Below are 22180 nucleotides of genomic sequence, written 5' to 3'. Positions count from 1 at the left end.
GGGCTGCTTTTTGTTTTTCAACAAATTAATGCATGCCATGGATCCTCAGGGTCTAGCATATAGTATCAATTTTGAATATTACTTAAATGGGCTTTGTAAAGTAGGTACAGAAAGTGATTATGTTGAGTACATAAAACTTGTTTTAAAAGGAGATGCCAAGGACTCAGGACAAAGGTTTGTCCGGTGTTGCCCTTTGAAAAGTTTTATCTTTCTATCTTATAGTCCTGGCTGACTAGCTCGAGTCCCATCTTACCACTTTGGACCATAGTGACTTCATCTGTGAAATTACAGTGCAGATCTGCATGTCTCATGCGCTCTTCTCAGATAGTGGTTAAGAAATGGTAAATGACAGGAATGTTAGTGATGAATTGAAGGGATTCTTAGTTCTCTTAGCACATTCAGTGCAGAGCACGTCTTTTAGAATATCAGTAACAGTGGTATGTATAGACTACCTGTTCGTGTGTTTTTAACAAATTTTAGAATGATTTCAGATTTATGGGAAAGTTGTAACAATAATACAAAAAAATTTCAGTGTATTCTCCACCGAGATATTTCAAATATTATTTTCTCACAATTGCTTTATCATTTTTTCTCTCTTACCTGCTGTGTCTCCCTCTCCCCCTTATATTTATGAAAGCTAGTTGCAGGCATAATATCCCTTATAAATACATCAGTGTATTTTCCTAAAAATAAGGACTTTTTACAAATATAGCAATTATCAGGGGGGGGGGCTGAGGAAATTGACAATAATACAGTACTATCAAGTGACCTCAGTACTTTTGAAGATTACAGACCATTTGTTTTGCAGAATGTCCCTCAATCTCAAATAGATTTTGGATGACATGCTTTTATTGTTTAGAAAACCAAATGAAGAATGTCTACTATATATTACAAATTGGGTTTTAAATGTTTCTCATTTTGTAATGACAGGGAGATATCCTGCCCTGAGCGATTTTCTTTCTTTTTTTTTTTTTCTTTTTTTAGTTTTATAAGTGAAAGTTTAGTCTTCTAGAAGTGAAATTTTAAGATTTTTTTGAAACTCAAGGCAGTTTAACAATATTTTCTGAGGTATGTATTTTGAACTTGGTATTGAAAATCTTTAGTGTGTCAAGGATAAGGAGAAAATAAGGCTTTATGTTTGAGGCAATGATAAGCAACAATGCAGAGATGGTCAGAAGAGGGGGTGAGGTGGACAACGAGGGTGCTGTGTGCTGAGAATGTTGTGTAAGAAACCAGATTGGGGTGATGACATGGAAGCCTGGCCAGAGAACGTAGAGGGGGTGCTGCAGGTTTTAGTGCAAAGTGGCACCAAGTGGCCCTTTGAGTGGGAAAATGCAGTTATAAAAAATACTGGAATGATCATTATAGCACCTTTTCCTGCTAAAAGGTGAGAGAATCCTTAGAGACTGGAATGGGCTAGTGATCAGTTATTGTTGTGACCGGTTAATGGAACCATATAAATAGAAATAAGAATAGTGGACTAGAAGGGTTAATAGTGAGCAAATTGAGACGAGTGTTAAGACACTGAATTCTTGCACATTTTAGATATTTCATATATCAGTCATGTAGAACTGGAATAAATGTGAGAACTTGATGTTTGTGGTTTTGGTGTATAAAAGGACTGTTAAATTATACACTTTTAAGGAAAGATACAGAACTGGCCCTTAAGCAGCTGATGTTATATAAAATATTCTTGAATATTTGTTGTGTACCTGTCTGTCAGACATGTGTTAGGGGCGAGGTATCTAGCATGTAGGTGAATGTAATTTTATGGCACTTACATTGTAGAGGGCTGAGGATCAAATAAATAATATGTATATATATATAAATACATGTAAAGGATATATGTATACAAGTATATACATGTATATAAAGGACAATGGGAAATTGAAGAAGAATAAAGCTAGGGCAGTGAGGACTGAAAGTAAAAGAGGGATGTTCTAACCAAGTTCACTCTGGGGTTATAACAGTTTTACTGCTCCTTGTCCATTTTGGCCTTTAATGCCTCTGCATAAGTTTGCACCGACAATGTGTCCTTGGTATCCTCTTAACCCGGTGGCCTGGACAGTGTGTGTGTGCAGTACTGCTCTAGCTGGATGTGGAGCGCCGCGGCATGCAGCAGCAGGAGGCTTGGTGTATCTATCTGAACTGCTGCATCTGCATTTTGCAATTTTCTATGCATTTTCTTTTTTAAAAGGACACTGTCAAGTACTTTTAAATGGTTATTTGTAATAAGGACAATTTCCTGCTTATATTTTTGTTTCTATTGACTGGCCGTATTATTCTGTGGAATGGGATGTAAGTTAAAGAGGATTTTTAGTCATTGTCTTAAATGATTGGTATTAGAGCTCTAGGAATGATAAATGCTATTTATTACTATAATTTCTTATCTGTAAGTAGTATCTCATGGGGAGTATTTTTAAATAAATATTTTAAAATAGTGTGTCATTTGAACTTAATGTGTAGTATTGTGGGGACAGTTAACTTCAAAAGCTAATCAGTGTGTTAACTAAGAAATTATTTTTTAGTATACAAGTATATACAACTTGATGCACTTTTAAATATATTTCAAAACGTACAGATTAGCCTTCAGTGTTCCATTAACACTCGAGTAAATTTTAGTCAAACTCCATTTCAGTGGCTTAAAACCTGAGTTGGCTAGTCATTTGTAACTCACTTGTTAATGGAACTACGGTTTTGGTGGTGGTTTCAGTATCCTGGCATGGATGCTAGTATGTGTGGCATTAGTTGTTGTGACCGTGTTTTAAACCAAGCTCCCAAGGATAAATACAGGTTTTGTGCACAATTTCAGACGTTCCAAGTATGCTGTGAACTAAGCTGCCAGGAACAAATGGACCTTTCTCATGTGTTCTAGTCTCTCCTCCCCCCACTCTCACAGCCACACACGTTAAGTGAGTGTGAGATCCCCTCGGTTTTAATTTCCTGTTATACTATGTAGGAATCAGTGGGGTGGATAATTCTTTGCTGACTGAATTTTTAGTTTAAATAACTATATAACTCAAATATATAGATTTGAGAAGTGACTGTCAAAACCATTGGCTGACCACAGATGCTTTGTTGTAGGAGGGCTGACAAATGGTAGTGGTCGCTACATCTCTGCAGCGCCTGGAGCAGAAGCAAAGTATCGAAGTGCTTCGGGCACTTCCAGTCTGTTTAGCTCCAGCAGCCAGCTCTTTCCTCCTTCCCGGCTGCGGTACAATAGGTCTGATATCATGCCTTCGGGCCGAAGCAGACTATTGGAAGACTTCAGAAATAACCGCTTCCCAAACCTTCAACTTAGAGACTTGATCGGACACATAGTTGAGTTTTCTCAAGACCAGCATGGTTCTAGGTAAGTGATAGTGCTTTTTGATACTTTCCACTGTGTTTTTTGTTTTGAAAATGGCTACCTTGTAAAAACCTAAATTTCCTTGACTAGAATCATTTGATCTGCATGAAAGTTGGAAGCTTTTAAAAAATAGATTCCTAGTGTGGATTATATATTGTCCTTTATATTAGGATAAATGATAAAAATGCAGGTTTAAATTTATTAACATTTTCCAGCTTTCTATAATGAGAATTTTAAACAATATTTTATTTATTTTTAGAGAAAGGGGAGAGGGAGAAAAATATTGATGTGTGAGAGAAACATTGATCCATTGCCTCTCACATACCCCCAACCCAGGGACCTGGCCCGCAACGCAGGCATGTGCCCAAACTGGGACTCGAACCAGCACCCCTTGTGTCTGCAGGCCCATGCTCAATCTCATTCCACTGAGCCATACCAGGCAGAGCTGATGATAACTTTTTATAATTAAAATATAGCAGTGCTTTTTATTGGATTATTTTTTATTACATTAACTCTCAATACATTTAACATTTTTAAATATTCCGAATTATGTTTGTGGACTTAAGCATCCCTGGTGTATACATTGTCTTTTTTAAAAAGGTTAAAAATCAGTTGAACGCTTTTGTGTTCTTTTATAGATTTGTATTCGGTGTGCCTTAACATTTGTTACAGAAATATTTGGCGCCTTTGTACATTAAATACATGTACTGTAATGCTTGAACTCGCATTTTCAAGATACAGCATGGGAAGGAAAATAGTAGAATTCTAGCATTTACCAAATTTGAGATACTTTCTTTTTTTGTATTTTTAAGGTAAACCTGAAATTTTAATAAAGTTATTGATAGATAGCTGCATACAAATTTATCTCCCTATGGTTGAAAGTTCTTTTAAGAGTAGCAAATGAACCTTGTGTCACTCAAAAGGGCTAGCCTAAAATGCATAAAGAAAAGGAAAAAGGCTAGCTTACAAGGAATTCAGTTGTGTTGATGAACTTTATTTCTAAGGGTTTTTTTAATTACATTGTAAAAAGATACAGTAATGTTGTATGTATATTATGAAAAATACATGACTAACCAGTAAAAATGTTTGCAGTTTTCTTTTTCATTGATTATAATGCAGTTGGAACTAACTTAAGAAAGATTAAACATCTTTATAGCTGTATTTTTGCCATTCTAAATACTAGTTTTTAAGTTAAGGTATTACAAAAGAAATGCTTCGTAACTTTTGTTCTTTTTATTCTACATTGGCTATCCACAGTAAAGACTGTGTTAAAGCTCTTTTTGGAAATATTGTACTTGTGTGGGTTGGAGGTGTTCGGCATTCAGGTCAGAGAGATTTTGCAGAAGCTTGTTTTCAGTGTCCTGGCATAACGTTGGAAATTCTTCCCACGTAGGTTCATACAGCAGAAACTGGAGAGAGCTACTCCAGCTGAGCGACAGATGGTGTTCAATGAGATTCTACAAGCAGCGTATCAGTTAATGACAGATGTTTTTGGCAACTATGTTATACAAAAGTTTTTTGAGGTGAGCACCAGTTCGAGTTTGTATTCCCTGTCTCTCCACGTATATGCTTAATGCTTAGAAAGGCTCTGGGAGTTGGGAGCGAGTCATTGTTACATAAATATATATGAGCTTTTGGCAGAAATCTTTGCAAATCATATTAAATATAAGTATTATAGCCACAATATTTAAAGAACAACCAAAACTCAAATAGACAACCCAGTTAAAAAGTGGACAAAGGACTCGAATAGATATTTTTCCATAGAAGATATACAAATGGCCAACAAGCACATGAAAAGAAGCCCAACATCCATAGTTATTAGGGAAATGCAAGTCAAACCACAGTGAGATTTCACTTTATGTTTATTAGGATGACTGCGATACAAATAAAGTAAAATAAATGGCAGAGATGTGAAGAAGTTGGAACCTTGGTGTTTTGCTGGTGGGGAATGTAAAATGTGTCAGCTGCTATATATAGAAAAAGAATGTGGCAGTTTCTCAAAAACTGAACAGAAAGTTACTGTGCAGTGCCGCAGGTTCACCCCTAGGTATGGACAGGACAGGGCAAAGTCGGTTCACTGTTGTGAGTACAGAAAACACAGTTTATCCTTATACTATTATTATGGTATTTCATGTGAACAACTATATGTCTACTTTTGTCCCACCCTATAGATACCCAAAAGAATTAAAAACAGGGACTCAAATGCGAAAATGTTCATTTTCAGCGTTATACAGGGTAGCCAAAAGGTAGAAACAACCCAGATGTCCAACAGATAAATGAATAAACGACATAGGGTATATATACGCAATAGAATATTATTCAGCCATAGAAAGGGATGGTGTTCTGATACATACTACAGCACACATGAAGCGTAAGTGAAATAAGTCAGATGCATACGGACATTGTAGGGTTCCGTCTGTGAAATAATCTCGAACAGGCAGATTCACGGAGACGTGGAGTAGAGCAGGGTGTACTGGGGGGGGGGCACAGCGTTACTGCGCCATGCACAGCGTTTCTGGTGGGAGCAGAGAACACGTTAGAAACAGACTGCTTGGTGGTTGCTTAGCAGTGTGGGTAGAATTAATTCCACGAAGTTACACACTCGAAATGGTTAAAGTGACGTTACGTACAGGGTCTAACACAAACGATGTCCCTCTTTTGTTAGAAACAGAAATTTTATTACAAAATTGTAAGCATGTAATTCTGTAACATAACAATATTACACTTAAGCGCACCATTGACATTTTGGGGGAAATGTTCAAATTACTGTCTGTCTCGTGCTAGACATTCATGTACCACACCAACCACACTCAGCGGTGTTATTTCTGCCAGACGCTACATTTTATCACAGAAGGTTTTTTATTAAAGTATTGATGTGCAATATTGCACAACAATGATTCAACATTTATGTACCTTATGAATCACGAAAATGCTTTTAAAAGCATGGGCCTACATTAAAAGGGAAGGTGAATAGTAATCCTGATTAATATCTGAAAATAGAAAGCATTGAGAGTAAGTCTTAGGTGAAGCAGGACATAGCGATGTAGTCTTTATTTGGATTTTGTAGGTGTCTTTTTTTTTTTTTGCAACTGACCTAATAATCTATAACTAAACATCTGTGTTACATAATTTATGCCAAAATGTGGTTGAAAGTTATCTGAATGTATGGCTCAGATTCATTATAATAAAGATGGGAGTAGTTTGTTTGAAATGAAAAATGAAGATATGTTAGTAACAAGGAAATTTTTGATGATGTAACTGGACCCCAAAGGTAGTAACACGTGATCATTTTAAGTATCTGTGGATTTGCCTTAATTAGCTTTTACCTACATGCCTCCTTTCTGCATAATTCCTAAATGTGATATTTTAAAATTTGATTCAGTAGACTGCAAATGGGGGGTTATTCAAGTTTAACGAAGTAACATGGTCACTTTTCAGTAATATTATTTTCTCCTCTGTCAGTTTGGGAGTTTGGATCAAAAATTAGCCCTGGCTACTCGTATTCGTGGTCACGTTCTACCCTTAGCCTTGCAGATGTATGGCTGCCGTGTTATTCAGAAAGCATTAGAGTCTATTTCATCTGACCAGCAGGTAATTGTAAGTTAAGACAAAATTTTTGTACTACTTTATTCTTTTTTATCTCACAATAATCTTGGAGTGAAATATTAAATGATTCCACAGTTAGATAAAAAAGGTTTTTTACATCTCTCTCAAACAGTAAATTATTAATTAAAAGTTACACAACAGATCTTTGTTTAGTCTTCATTCTCTTCATCTTTTCATCTCTAAATGAAGATATTTGAGTATTTACGATGTGGCAAGGAAAGGGCTAAATTATGGTTTTTAAAAAAGCAAATAAATTTGCTTGTTTGACTTGCCATCATATAGGAAATACATCTTACTGTTTTCAGTGTTTATTTGGACTATACTTACATTTCTTTCATAAGAATGAAATTTTAAAAAGCAATTATAAACTGCTTAAAAGCAATTTATATATAAAGTTTTTAAAAATTTCAACAGGAAAAATAACCTAAGAATTCTTCTAACAAGATTTACAGTTCCTTAAGAGAGAGAAAAGAAAATACATATACATTAAATGGGAAATATACTCTGTTCTTGGAAAAGTCTAAATATTTTAGGTTAAGGGATTAATGCAATGTGAATCACATACTTGTAGGAATTTCCCTTTTAACTGATGAAAATAACATTTAAAATTTTTTAATTGATAAGAATATTAAGGAGAGAAGGGTGAGAATAAACGCTGATGTGCCAGATTTTTAAACTGAAGCATCACTAATTACATGGTTCTCGTTTGAGATAAACAGGTTACTAAAATGATATTCATAACCCCAGCTACTGTTTTGTATCTGTCTGGGTTAAGTAATACAGTGAAACATAATAAGGATAAGAAAGTAAGTATTTTATTAAAAGATATTCTCGCCCCAGCTAATGTGGCTCAGTGGATTGAGCGCCAGCCAACAAACTTAAAGGTCACTGGTTCGAATCCCGGACAGGGACATGCCAGATGTTTCCTGTTGGAGGCATGTGAGAGGCAACCAATAGACGTTTCTCTCCCTCTCTTCCTCCCTCCCAATCTATCTCTCTAAAAAATAAATACATTTAAAAAAATGCATTCTTAATTAGTAAGTTTAGAAAGAGATCAGCTTTGACTCTCAACCCACATACATACAATGAAGTATATTTCAGAGTTAAAAGCAATAAAAACAGCCCTGGCTGGTGTGGCTCAGTGGGTTGAGTGCTCGCCTGCGGTCCAAAAGGTTGCTGGTTTGAATCCTGGTCAGGGCACATGCCTGGGTTGCAAGCCAGGTCCCCAGTTAGGGGCATGTGGGAGGCAACCTAGAGGTATCCGATCACTCTCACGTTGTTTCTCTGCTCTTTCTCTGTCCCTTCTCTCTCTAAAATAAGTAATATCTTTTTAAAAGCAGTAGGAATATATGGATGGGGTTGTGTGTAGCATTCGTCACAGCATTGAAAATCTGTGAGAACATTTCTCTGGAGGAAATTCTGAGTAATTGAAGTTATATCACAATAGAGAAAAATCAACAGATTTAATTATGTAGTCAAGCTTAGACCTTTTCTGCTTTCTCAAAGTGGTGTAGACAATTTAATGATCTCTTACATTTCTTTAACATTTGAAAATACAAAGCACTTAGGAGTGTTAGATGAACCAGTTCATGAATGATGGTATTATGTCATCTGTCTGGATTCTTGAATACATTTTATTCTGTAATTTCATGTACAAGCAAACATCTGCTATGTCCCAACAGGGCTCCTATGTAATTATGCAGGAACGTAGGTAAGTTCTTTAGGTGAGAGAGGTTTGAAATGTGAACGCTGTTACACTGTTGTGTACTCCGTTTCTTCACAGTACTTTTCACCGTTGCACTGGTGAGGCACATGAATTATTTTGTGGCTACCTGTATTTATCCCAAAGGAATAAGATGTGTATTTAACAAATTCTTACAAATTTATGAGAAAAAATATTAAGAGCAGTAGCTTTAAAAAGTATGCAATTAGTAAATAAACTTGCTGAAAATGTTTAACCTTATTAGTAATCAGTTGAAAGGCATAACAGGATTATAAAAAATAAATCTCCCAAGAATCTGTTTGTAAAAAAGGTATTATTAAATGTAATAAATAAAAGTCACATTCAAGCAAACTGTAGGAAGAATTAAAAAGTCCAATGATAATTTCTTTTCATAATTGAGATAATATGGGAAAATCACATATCCCATAAGAGCTCAGTTTCTTATCCTTTTCCATGCATTTGGACTCATGCAGTCATTTAGAAGAATAATTTGGTCCTGCCTAGTGTGGCTCAGTGGCTTGAGTGCTGACCTGCTAACCGAAAAGTCTCGTTCAATTTCCAGTCCCAGGGCAATGGCTGGGTTGTGGGCCGGACCCTAGTGGGGAGCGTTTGAGAAGCAATACACCAGTTGGTATATCTCTCTCACATTGCTGTTTCTCCCCCTCTCTTCTCTCCTTTTCCCTCTCTCTAAAAGTAATTAAATAAAATCTTGAAAATTAAAAAATATATATTATTTGCGGGGAGGGCGATGCCAAGTACAGAAAAAGTTCTGAATCAGTTATGTTAGTTGTCAGCTGAGAATAAGGGTAAGGAAGATGTACACAGCAAGGATAGGATAGTAGTTTAAATATCCAATTCCTCACTAAGGTATAGTTCAGCAAGTACCATTTACATTATAATCTAGGAATATGTTTTAGTAATTGTCACCTTCATTGGCTTTTTTTCTGATTATACTCTGGGGGCAGGATTTTAAACTTCAGTACATAAAAGAAATCACAAATAAAATTTTGAATGTATTTTTGTTCTCATTGCAGTTATTTTTAATCCTGTTACATTGTTTGATTAGGCAGTTATTTAACTGTCAGCTTCTCTTTTGCAGAGTGAAATGGTGAAGGAGCTGGATGGCCATGTACTCAAATGTGTGAAAGATCAGAATGGGAATCATGTTGTACAAAAGTGTATTGAATGTGTACAGCCACAGTCCCTACAGTTCATCATTGATGCGTTCAAAGGACAAGTAAGATTTGGGGGGCTTCCGTCTAGTTCTCAAGGATTTACTACTATTTTAGATTTCGAGTATTAACACATTTTTCATAGAAAAAGAGACAAAATAGTGAATGCACGTTCATATCCGCCTCTTTTTAGAGTGAGTCTACAGCTTTATTTTTTTGAAGCTGAGAAGTAGAAATATGAATTTAATTATATTACTTTAAGAAGTAAGATAACCTTTGTTAGAATTATAAACCCAACATTTTCCAAATTTCTTGGGATAGGAGGGAGAAAGACTTAAAACTGTACAATAAAAGACATGGTAAATATTAGTCACTGATGCACAATAATTAATAGTTCCTAATTACAGTGTGCACTGTCTCCACCCCACAGTCCGTTTCTTCTCATTATTATATGCCCTCCATCTTAGGTGCCTTTTAATCAAAATACCTGTTAACCCCTAAGTTGAGCACCCTGTGGTGGTTAAATGTGAGCTCCCTACCCCTCCAGCTTAAATTAATTCAGCCATCAGAAACCTGTCTGGATGACAGGTCTTCCCAAAATGCCAGAATGGACATTTCCCTCTTCCCATTGTTTTAAGGTGTTCGTACTTTCAACTCACCCTTACGGCTGCAGAGTCATCCAGCGCATCCTGGAGCACTGCACTGCGGAGCAGACCTTGCCGGTCTTGGAGGAGCTCCACCAACACACAGAGCAGCTGGTGCAGGTACAGACTCCCGAAGACTTCCAGATGTGTGTGTGTTTTTTTGGAAGTGGTTCTGGTGTTTTTTGGAAATGAGTTTTAAAAATTAGGACACTATAGAGACACAGCAAGGCAAAAACCCTACATCTTTTTAAAGAATAATCATTATTCATAAGGAACAACTTCAGGAAAATAATTTTTTAATATCTGTACTTAGGATCAGTATGGCAATTATGTTATTCAGCATGTACTGGAGCATGGTCGACCTGAAGACAAGAGCAAAATCGTTTCGGAAATCAGAGGAAAGGTCTTAGCCCTGAGTCAGCACAAATTTGCCAGGTATTGCAGCATTTTCTAATCCTATGGATCTGTTCCCCCAACTCTTTGGCTTTTATTAGTAAGCAAAGCTATGCATATAGAATGTAGCATTGGCATATAATCTTTTAAAAATATTTATTTATTTTTGGAGAGGGGGAAGGGAAGGAGAAAGAGTGGGACAGAAACATCAATGTGTGGTTCCCTCTCATGTGTCCCCTGCTGGGAACTGACCTGCAACCCAGGCATGTGCCCTGACTGGGAATCGAACTAGTGACCCTTTGCTTCACAGGCCCATGCTCAATCCACTGAGCTACACCAGCCAGGGCGGCATATAATCTTTACTAGAGCCAAAAAGCATATATAGAACATTGCTTTTATTCTTAAAGAATCTATATAACAAATTGGTTTGTCCACATGTTCTATTTTTTTTTAATATTTATTTATTTTTAGACAGAGGGGAAAGGTGGAAGAAAGAGGGAAATATCGGTATGTGGTTGCCTCTCATGTGCCCTCTACTAGGGACCTGGCCTGCAACCCAGGCTTACGCTCCAACTGGGAATCGAACAGGTGACCCCCTGGTTCACAGGCCAGCGCTCAATCCACTTAGCCACACCAGCCAGGGCTACATGTTCTATTTTTGAAGTCTGTAGTTAGAAAATTATTTGTCCCTAAGACCTGTAAATGCAAATTTAATTAATGCATGTTTGTGAAAGTCTCAGGTCTTATTAATGACCTAGTTTCTGCTTTTAAAAATGACAGCTTTTATTATAGTTTAATTGTAATTTTAAGAGGCCTATAATTAAACTTGTGGAAGTCCAATATGAGTTCTCCTATGATATTTGTTTCCGTTTTAAAAGTAACTTGTAGAGATGAACCCTGACAGGGGTGTAGGTAGCTCAGTTGGTTAGAACTACATCCCAGTCCTCAGGGTTTGCGGTCTACTCCCCAGTTGGGGCCCATGGAAGGACCAGCCAGTGGCGCATCAAGTGCAACCGCAAGTCTGTGTTTCTCTCTCTCTCTCCCTGTCAAAATCAGTAAATAAGAATTTTTAACAAAAAGTAATTGTAGGGAATTGTAAGAGACCCATCTTGATTCTTTTGCCTTCTATTGTGTTGAGCAAGTTCTTTCAAAAGTCAAAGAAATGTTGCTATAAAGAAAAAGTTACGGTATAATTCCTTTTGTCTGTACTTTTCAGCAATGTGGTAGAAAAGTGTGTCACTCATGCCTCCCGTGCTGAGAGGGCTTTACTGATTGATGAAGTCTGCTGCCAGAACGACGGTCCTCACAGTGCCTTATACACCATGATGAAGGACCAGTACGCCAACTATGTGATTCAGAAAATGATCGATGTGGCTGAACCTGCTCAGAGGAAGATAATCATGCACAAGGTAAATACATTTTACAGCACTTAAAGCAGTTGGCTCAGTTTGTGTGACTTTAGGCTACATATCTCATTTCCTTAGGCCTTAATTTTTTTCATACATGTTATACTAGGGAACAAATCTAAAATGAATGGGTAACTTTGGCAGATGTCGGTGTGGTGTACCCTTCAATTCTCAAGGTAATCTGCACAATAAAATCACATTCATTTCTCATGTATTTATCTACCTTTAACATATTTTCCCTTCTCCATCTTATCTAGCTATACTTGATTTCCCATGTTACATGGGTCAAACGTTGATTTTTTTTTTTAAGGTTTTATTTATTCATCTTTAGAGGGGAAAGAAAGGAGAGAGAAACATCAGTGTATGGTTGCCTCTCGTGGGTCCCCTGCTGGGAACTGGCCTGCAACCCAGGCATGTGCCCTGACTGGGAATGGAACTGCGATCCTTTGGTTCGCAGGCCCTCATTCAATCCACTGAGCTACACCAGCCAGGGCCAACGTTGATTTTAAATAATAGGCTAGTTATGGTTCCTGCGGTGCGGGCGGCCCCTTTGCTGTGTGCCCGTTAATAGTTCACGAATCCTGGTTTGCTTATTAGTCTCTGAACAATTGTGAGAGTAGAAGTATGGGCCAATGGCATGGAACAGAGCTGTGGTCGTGAACGGCTTTGCTTTGGGTTTGAATTTGCAATTTCCAGTTACTGTTCTCAGTTACCCAGGTGCAGGGTGCTTTTTTAAGAAATCAGAAACTAAGGTAACTTAGATTCCTAAGCAGATTATTTCTTTTTCAGATTCGACCTCACATTACTACTTTGCGCAAGTACACCTACGGGAAGCATATACTGGCCAAGTTGGAAAAATATTATCTGAAAAACAGCCCAGACCTGGGCCCCATTGGAGGACCACCAAACGGAATGCTGTAAAGGAGGAGGGGAGAGGAGAGAGTGATCGTGTGAAAGGAACGCTTATTTTGTGAATTATCAAAACACAACTCAACTATGAACCTTCAAAAAAATTTTTTTTAAGCAAAACTATTTATTGACTTTACTCATCCATTTGTAAATTTTTTAAGGTTCTTGTGTATATTTGGGGGGTGGGAGTGGTGAATTATAAATTATATTTCGCCCCAAGTGGAGACCTATCAGATTGGATTGCTGGCAAAGCACAGGATGCCTGTATATGATGTACCTGTATGAGAAAAAGCTGTCACATATTTTGTAAATTTTTACCTTGTAAAGTCACAAAAATAGTTTTTAAAGGAAAAAGTACAGTATTCTTTTAATAAACTGGCTTGCAGTCTGGTAGGTCTACAGACCCCATAGCACACCAGGTTTATAGAGATGTATATAGGAAAAGAGTCTTTTTTTGTCCTTTGTGTGAAGCTTTTTATAACAGATTAACAATCAACTACATAAATATTATTAATATTTTAAAAAGAAAGTTAAGTTGTATTTTGGTAATTCACAAACTATCATGCAAATAAAACTGAGCAAGTAAGACAAGAATTAAATGATTTGCAATGAAAGAACTTACATTATTTGCAGTGGATGAGATTTTAATACAGATACTGCCCCGAGACGTCTCTGGCATGTACAGAAGCATTGTATATACTTACAGATGTCGTTGTCGTGAGAGGTAGGAAAACAATCATGGTGACACTTGATTTGGCGAAGTGTGCGGACAGAGAGTTAACGCCCACTTTAACTTTTCTGTTCAGTGTGAGGTGAGCAAGTGGAGATTTGTATATTGTTTTGCTTACAGAATTACACGGACATGATGAGGAAGTGTTGAGCTTTATTTTGCTTTTTCATAGTAGATTCATGAAGTAGGAACCAGATAGAGGTGAACAGGGGGCCACTGAAGCGTGAATTTGATAGCTCAGCATTTAAGCATGATTACATACTCAGATAGCTTTTTTTGCTTCCTATAAATATATGCATTGTGTGTGTAGTAATAGGTGGTAAGTTCACACTTTGAAAGCCAATCTCGTTTCGGTGTTTATTATAAAAACCTTGCTAATTTAGTAGTGATGCTTTCCTTGGTTGTACAGGTGTACATTTGTAAACCTTCATTCTGTAAATGGAGTTTGTTTTATCTCTTTGGGATACCTTTGCATTTTAGTGTACATTGACGTCCCTGCCCTCTCTGACCTGGCATATATGTTGTATACTGTAAATTTATTTCTCCCAATCAAGAGTGATTTTTTAAAAGTTTTTTATCTTTATATGGTTTCAGAAGTATGACCCACCTTTCTTTTTATTGTGAGAAACATTTTGTTTTATAACATAATTGACTCTGTTAATACAGACATGCTAGGATTTGGATCACTTTCAAGAAGTCAGGGTATTATGCATAATAGAAAGTATTGGACTGAGATATTTGGTTACCATGGAGGCCAATGCTTTTTCCATCTTATTAAATGTGATGTGACTTTTTTCTTTGTACAGAAGAGTACTGTATTTTTGGATAGCCTACTCCCAAGTAAGAGCAAATCTGTATGATAACATTTTTTTCTCTGGACATAAGACATAACAGTAACATGATGTACATTTACAAGCGGCCTTATGTACATTTCCCAGCAATCTTTTTAAGGCAAAATTGTGACCATATATGTATAATTAAAATCGTTTTTAATCCTTTGCCTATGAAAATATTTTGGAAAAAAACTTGCTTTGTATATTCAGTTTCTGAAAGATAAAGAAAGTGCTTTGTATTTTGTTGAAGTCAGTATTTTGTATAAAACATTTATGTTGACCCACTTATGTTTAGTGCTGAAAACTGATGAACCATGTTATCTCTTCAGATTGAACATGTAAGGGATTTGTTAGAAATCTGCAGAAGAGAAGCGAGCTTCTGAGCACAATATTAAATATGTAGGTTTTATCACTTAGCTGCTCATATCACAACCCTAAAAATAATGGCATAAAGTTTGGAGTGCCAGGCATACTTTTTTCTATTTGATGCTGAGTTACTCTCCTTTTTTAACCCAACATTCCATGATGAGGCCATTAAATTCAACCACTTGTCACTGTCACTTCTCATAGTCACACTGGTTCCTCAACACATCCCAGTCGCAGAAGCAGTGCTTTCCCGCACTTGAAGGCTCTCTCTTCTCCCCTCCTCTGCCTTTTTTTTTTTTTTTTTTTGCCAACCTCTGAGTGTCTTTGCCCTGTGTCAGACTTTTGTTCCCAGCATCAATCAGCTCCTAGCTTCAGGATCAAAGTTGTCCTTGTGTAAGATTGGTGGGGACTTTCCTGGATTTGCACAATTGAATTCCTGGTTTTCCTTCAGTCCTTAGCTTCTGTTGGCACCAGCAGTAATCTGCACATTTGCAAGTCTGAGAGGATAGCACAGTGGGAAACTGAGTCCCCTTCCGGGGTCCTGATGCTACAACCCGGTCATCCCAACACTGCGGGGCCTATTCTAGAAAAAGACGTGTTACTGGAGACCTTTTATGGCCTGCCACTCTCAGTGCCCACCTCCAATTTCCCCTTTTAACCACTTGGCGGGGGGTTTCGGTAACAACCCAGAAATGGCATTTCAGAAGAAAGGGACTTGACTGGGCAGGACCACTTGGCTCTGCTCTTGAGCGTCTCCTTTCGACGTGGATTGTTTCTGGACCAGTTTGTCGAAGTCCTGGCTCTTATTGGTTCATATGAAATAATGTTACCTTCACTTCTTTGTATATTATGTATAAATTAGACAATGAAAACTGTGTGAATAACATTGTATGAAATAAATCTGGTCTTGTGTTTTTCTCTAGATAAATACCCCTTCGTACCTCAGTTATAATTCAGGTTGCCCATTCAAGTTTACTCTGACTTAAGAAAAACAAAAATATCTTTCTCACATAGACACTAGCCTAGGTCCATGGATTATACTGACGATTAATCCTACCTTTTGGTTAATTTAAGGATTTCTGGCTAATCCTTAAATTATATAGGGTGATTACATACTTCTATGTAATAGAAGCCAGGGCTGTTTCCTTATCAATAACATGATTTCAAGGGGTCTTTGAGCGTTGAACCAAATCCTTTATCTTGACTGGCAGGTATCTGCTTCCATCCACCTGTGTGCCCTTCAGGGAACAGTGTTGTTTAAAGAAAAGTAGTTTTGGGTTGAGGCATGGGTTTAGTTTTACCTCCTTATTTACAAAGCTTGTGAATTTGGGTGTGTGAGAGATCTAAGTTAAGGGCCTGCTTTCCACCTTACCATGGGGTAGTGAGATTTTTTAATCCTCAGTGATGTTAAGAATTTCAAGAATTGAGAATATGTAAATATACCTAGAGCCTAATCCACAACTAAGGCTAACACTTTTCATTTTCCTGTCCCTTCCGTAACCATATAAAATAAAAGTCACAGATAATTTGATAGCATCCAAAATGGAGATTATATGAAAACTAAGCAGGAAAAGGAATTCTTACTGTATACATTTTTCACCTTCAATTTTAATTTTATTTTGGTTTGTTTCTATTGGGAGCTGAAGTCAACTGGTCTGGAATTGTTGACGTACCCACTTTCTGGTGAAAAAGACTGTCAAAGGGGTGTCTATGATATCCTCCCGCTCTCCCTTTGCAACCTAAGGACAAGGGACCTGGGCGGTCTGTTCGTCCCCACGACTGGTTTCTCAGGAAGGTGAGTAGAGCAGGTAGGGGGATGCAGAGAGACCGCCAAGGAGCAGCAGTCACCGCCCGCCGTGCTTACCTGGCTGAAACAGGGCTGGACTTTGCAACAGCTCAGGCTTCCCAGGCCCACAACTCGTCTAGGAAGGCCACGGAGAGGGAGGGAGGGGAGTTCTGGGGCGCACCAGGCTCGCTTCCTAAGGGCTGCAGGGGGCCTCAAGCCCCAGCGAAGGAGGAGGTTGGGCCCTGAGGAACGTGGGCCCTGTGATCCTGGGCAGAGTGCACCCTCCAGGCCTCAGTGACTACAGAGGAGGAATAATGCCCTCGCTGCCCCGGAACATCGGGGCCGAGGGCCACTTGATGCTAAGCACCAAACAACTACATGGTTGTACAGAGCAGTTTCTGTTGAACGCCACCTCCAAATTCTGTAAACAACTTGGTTTGATGGTCCAGGCATACAAAACTTTTTTACCAGGGTCCTCAACCAAATGAGGGTGCCCTGTGTTCTACTTGGTAGTTGAAGAAATTGCCTTGATTAATATTAGTTCAAATGTTCTCAGACATCAGTGTGGTGGATTGGTCTGCTGTCTAGAATTAGGCTGCCCAGGTTCCAAGCTCTTTAGCTTTTACATCATCAGTTGTGTCTTTGAAGCCTTGGTTTCCTTACGGTGCAGGTAAGGGAAATGGCAACTCTCCTAAAACGGAGGATTAAGTGAAGATACACGTGAGGCGGGGTGGGGAGGGGCGGTGAGTACTCTGACTCCTGTAGTATGTTAACTAAAACTTACTTTTAATTTGCCTACATAGCCTCAAAATGTGGTTTAGCTCATTTATGTTTCTGCAAATGAGCTCCTGATTAAGGTTGCAGATAAAGCATCAAATCACTAGGGAAGCTATTGAAGATACAATTAGCTGGACAGCATGTTAATACTTTTCTTGGTACTAAACAAGTAACGGGCTTGGCTTTGAGGTGTGTGGCCACCAGGAGACGTGAGGAAGCGGAAGGCAGCGTGTGCAGGCACGCACACACCGCCAGGAAGCTGGTGAGACTCGGGAGCCGCTGAGACCGTGGGACAGACAGACTGTGGTTCAGGACCGTCCACTGATCTCTGCCACTCCTCAAACCCAGCCCTTGCCTCGTTTTTTCCCGAGCACTTGGAGAGCCTCCTTTTCTGTGGTTACACTTTGGTGAGAGGGGAGGTCCCCCAACAGAGCGATGTTTTTGCCAAGTGCTTGTTTGCCAAACGACCCTCATGGATCGTTGGTAGGTGTCTGCTTTGAGGGTCGAGCCATAGTGATAGCCAAGTGGGCAAAAGCCACTGGTGCGCAGTGTGAGGCTCATGTGGAGGGAGCCGCCAGTTTGGCTTAGAGCAGGGAGCAGTGTCGGGAGGAGGCGTCTACTGGCCTTCCGCTCTGTTTCCTCTCGGCATCGGCCTGGACGACCAAGAGAAGGCACAGTGTGAGCAGTGGGTCCTTAGAAACCAGAAACCCAGAGGGTCTCAGCCCTTCACAGCTGTCACCAGATGCCCCAGTCAGACTCTGAAGAAGATAGGAAACTGCCCTGTGACTCCTGGGCGTGGCCGTCTCTGACTCCCTGGCAGGTGAAGGGCTGCTGGAGAAGGTCGGGAGACCTAGATCATGACCAGAGACAGCCTACGGAAATGGTGGTAACAAGTGGGACGGGAGGTTTACAGAAATTTTTTCATTGAGGTATAACTGACATTTAACATTATATATACTTCAGCTGTAAAAAATGATCTGCTGTGTGTACAGGGGCAGGCCAAGTTACGTTTGCAATGAATAATACCACAAGAACAGACTTGCATAGTCAAACTATAAACCTACTTTTGCCTATCCCTGTATTGCAAAATGACCACTACAGTAAGTTTAGTTACCTATGATCACACAGGTAACAAAAGCCTTATGATAAGTACTTTAAAGATAAACTCTCAACTTGCAGATGATTACAGTACAGTCTTGTTAACCACAGTCACCAAGCTGTGAGCTGTCATTTTAGGGCAATGACACTGGTCTGCACGATACCGTCGGGGTGCACACGTGACATAGGTGTGTCCAGACCCAGGGACTACAACACGAAGCTGAGTGTAAGTTCCAAACTTCAGGCAATGATGTCTTGCTGAGGTCCATCAGCTGTGACGGAGGTACGGTCCCAAGGCAACATACAAACAATAGAGGAAAATGGGCGGCAGGGGAAGGGGAGTACACCTGGCAGCTCCCTACTTTCTCCTCGAGTTTTCTGTAAACCCACAGTGCTCTTTTAAAAAAATTATTAATTGGGGAGAAAAGGAGAGAGGGAAAGAAAGCCGCCCTCCACACAGGGCCAGGTTCACGGTGGGCTCTCAGCCAACACAAGCCAGTGCACTTCAGGGCTGTGCAGTCTCTGGGCCTCAGACCCCCACAGGGCCAAAGGGGTGGTGGATAAGCCGGAAAGCGCACACTTGACAAATGGTGGCTCCAGCTGGTCCTTCCCACAAAGGGATGTGTGTCCAGCGTTACTAGCACCTGTGATTCTACTGGAAAATTAGAAACCTGGAGTCTTGGGGTAACTCCCGTATGGTAACCTCCTTTTTTAAACACTGTGAGGGTGATGTCCACAGGCTGAGTGCAGCCGTGGGGCTGTCGGTTTGCAACTCTGCCTAGTGTACCCAGTCCCAGTCGTGGAATGCAGTCAGCTTCCGGCTGTGGAGTCGATTTGCAGGCGTACCCTGGGGCTGGAGGCGAGCCCGCCGGGTGTGTGTGTGTGTGTGTGTGTGTGCGCGTGTGTGTGGGCATGCACACATGTGCCACACACAGGTGCCTGCTGGCTGCTGTGAGCTCAGGAACCCCTTCAGAGCCCACTCAAGTCCTCCCCTGGGAGGCTTGAGAATGCCTGACTTTTTAGGATTATTCCTACCCACCCAGTCAGCTGGCAGGTAAAGTGCTAAATGTTCATTATTTCATTGAATCTCCATAGTCTGAGTTCAGAATGCTTCAGGAACTTGCCCCAGGTTGGGTGGGAGAGGGCTGTAGAGCTGAGGTTCAAGTCCAAGTCTGCCCCTCTCAGTCCCAGAGGCACACCTCCAACCTCACTGACTGCAGGCAGCCCTTACCTGTGTGCTAGGCGCTGTGTCGGCCCCTCGCGGTGCTCATTCAGTCTTCATGACAACTCTCTGATGGGGACGAGGGTTTCTCCCATTCATAGACAGACACGTTAAAGCTTAAAGAGGCAGTGGCTTGCTCAGGGTCACACAGCAAAAGTAGCACTAAGAATTTGCAAGAGAAAATTGCATACAGTTGTTAGCGGAGAGGGTGAACCTGCCCTAGGAGCAGCGGGTCAGCGCCCCTTTCCACCAAGAGGCTGAGTCCTCAGACACGGAGTGGGGGGGGGGGGCAAGCAGCCCCACCCTAGGAAGTGTCTCAGGGTGAATCACCTGATTACACCTGGGAGGGAGTGGCTGGCACGGGCACACCTGCCCAAGGGAGGTCCAAGCCTCTAACAAAGGCTGCTTGGGCGATGGCCCAGAACTGAGTCACAAGCCGCGGTGGGGAGTTCACCCGAAGACTTCCGTGCCCGAGCTGCCCCAGGCCCCGCGGCCACTGCACCATCCTTTTGGCCTCTGTTAACACACACCAGGTGGAAAGATCATCCACTGATTTTCAAAATCTCATACTTCCTCTTTCATCCATCCCCCTGCCTTACCGCATTCTACCCCTTACGTAGTTTTTAATTGTGCCCCCGCCCCCATCTCTCATCTTCACGGCCACCCCCTCAAGGCAGGTTCAGTCCTTCTCTCTGCTGGCTTTTCCCACGTTCCCACCTGCGGTTTCCTGTCCACAGTGACAAGATCTTTCTAACAAGTGAAACTGATGAGTCCCTCCTCTGCTCTGGAAGGTCAGTCACCCCTCACCTAGGCCTGCCCATCAGTGGCACCCAAAGCTACACTGGCTGCCCCCCTGTGACGCAGCTCTAGCCAAAGGGCCTGCGTTCTGACCTGTCCAGGCCACTCAGACTCCCTCCAGTTCCTGGAATTCTGAAGCTTTTTCTTGCTTCCTTGCCTCTCTCTTCTTTGCTAGGTGTCCCACCTGGAATGGCCCGACTCTCTCTGCCTGCGGTTGCCCAAATAATGGTTCCCAAATTAGCCATGTCCCAGTCACTGGAACTTGTGGATGTTACCTTCCGTGGCAAAAGTAAAATAAAATAAAAAATAAAGTAAAATAAATTCAGGGACAGGGGTCTTTGCAGAGTTGCAGATGTAATTTAGTTAAGCGTTGTAGATGGGGAGATTCTCCTGTTTACCCAGGTGGATCCTAAATGCAACCACCCGAATTTATAAAAGGGAGGCTGAGGGACATGGTGTCCCACAGAAGAGAAGGCAGCGTGGAGATGGAGCAGAAGGAGATTTGAAGATGTTTGCACTGAAGGTGGGTGTGATGCTGACACAAGCCAAGGAAGCTGGCAGCCACCAGAAGTCGGCAGAGGTGAGGACTAGATCCTCCCTTGGGTCCCCTGGGGGGAGTGGAGGCCAGCCGATGCCTTGATTTTGGCCCAGTGAAACCGATGTGGGGTTTCTGGCTTCCAGAACAGTAAGAGAATAAATTTGTGTTATTTCTGTTATGTAAGAAACATCCAAACCTGTGGAGAATTTTTATAAGTTTATTTGAACCAAACTGACAATGGCCAGGAAGTAAAATCTCAAGGAACTGAGAAAAGGCTCTGGCAAATGGAAGTCTGGCAACTTATCTCATAGATCAGAACCAATGGAGGAGACTTGAGGCAGTTACATCCATGGGTGGTAGGTTAAGGGGGTGGGAGAAAGCGAAGTGGGGAAAGCTCTGGGATTGGATAAAAAGTAAAACAAGGAAGCACAGGCTTCTTTTGCATTGGCTGGCACAGGCTGGTTAATCATTACCATTTACAGCATGGGCAGCTGGTATTCGGGGGGAACAGGATAACAATGAAGAAGTCACAGTCCCCTGCTCTGGTGCAGCGGGTGGGCCCCGAGGGGTCTGGAAAGGGAGATAACTTTGCGGTCTGTTATCTTCCATGCAAAAAGAGAATACTGCTACCGGCCTAGGATGCGACTACCAGTTGTGACTTGCCTTGAGTTAGTACAGTAGTTTTAACGTTCAGTCCATCCTATGTGGCTGCTTGTGTTCTCCGAGTTTGTAAGGCCACCATCTGGGGGTGCCGAGCTTGTCAATTTTAGCATGTGGCCCCTTTCCTTTTTTCTTCTTTTTATTTATTAATGAGAGAGGAGGGGGAGGGA

The 22180-nt window shown here is 40.6% G+C and overlaps 1 protein-coding gene across 6 annotated transcripts in view; it reads left to right on the top strand.

Annotated features, from left to right (window-relative positions):
- The window catches only part of PUM2 (pumilio RNA binding family member 2), an 89575-nt gene extending 74571 nt beyond the window's left edge, over positions 1 to 15004 (top strand). For 4 of the 6 annotated variants that reach the window (XM_037151814.2, XM_037151812.2, XM_053666844.1 and 1 more), the window contains 8 exons: positions 3085 to 3352; positions 4743 to 4872; positions 6812 to 6946; positions 9778 to 9915; positions 10489 to 10614; positions 10808 to 10929; positions 12104 to 12296; positions 13083 to 15004. In XM_037151814.2, coding sequence (XP_037007709.2) covers positions 3085 to 3352; positions 4743 to 4872; positions 6812 to 6946; positions 9778 to 9915; positions 10489 to 10614; positions 10808 to 10929; positions 12104 to 12296; positions 13083 to 13214 — 1244 coding nt within the window. In that variant the 3' untranslated portion in view covers positions 13215 to 15004. The remainder of the gene's footprint in view (positions 1 to 3084; positions 3353 to 4742; positions 4873 to 6811; positions 6947 to 9777; positions 9916 to 10488; positions 10615 to 10807; positions 10930 to 12103; positions 12297 to 13082) is intronic. The other 2 variants (XM_037151815.2, XM_037151813.2) reach the window with 1 other exon arrangement.
- Positions 15005 to 22180: the final 7176 nt, after the last annotated feature.

Source organism: Artibeus jamaicensis, unplaced genomic scaffold, assembly GCF_021234435.1.
Source record: "Artibeus jamaicensis isolate MK-2021 breed Jamaican fruit bat unplaced genomic scaffold, CSHL_Jam_final contig_465, whole genome shotgun sequence".
NCBI classification, from domain to species: domain Eukaryota; kingdom Metazoa; phylum Chordata; class Mammalia; order Chiroptera; family Phyllostomidae; genus Artibeus; species Artibeus jamaicensis.
Note: the sequence above shows the minus strand (reverse complement) of the source record. Positions and strands in the feature narration are given on the sequence as shown.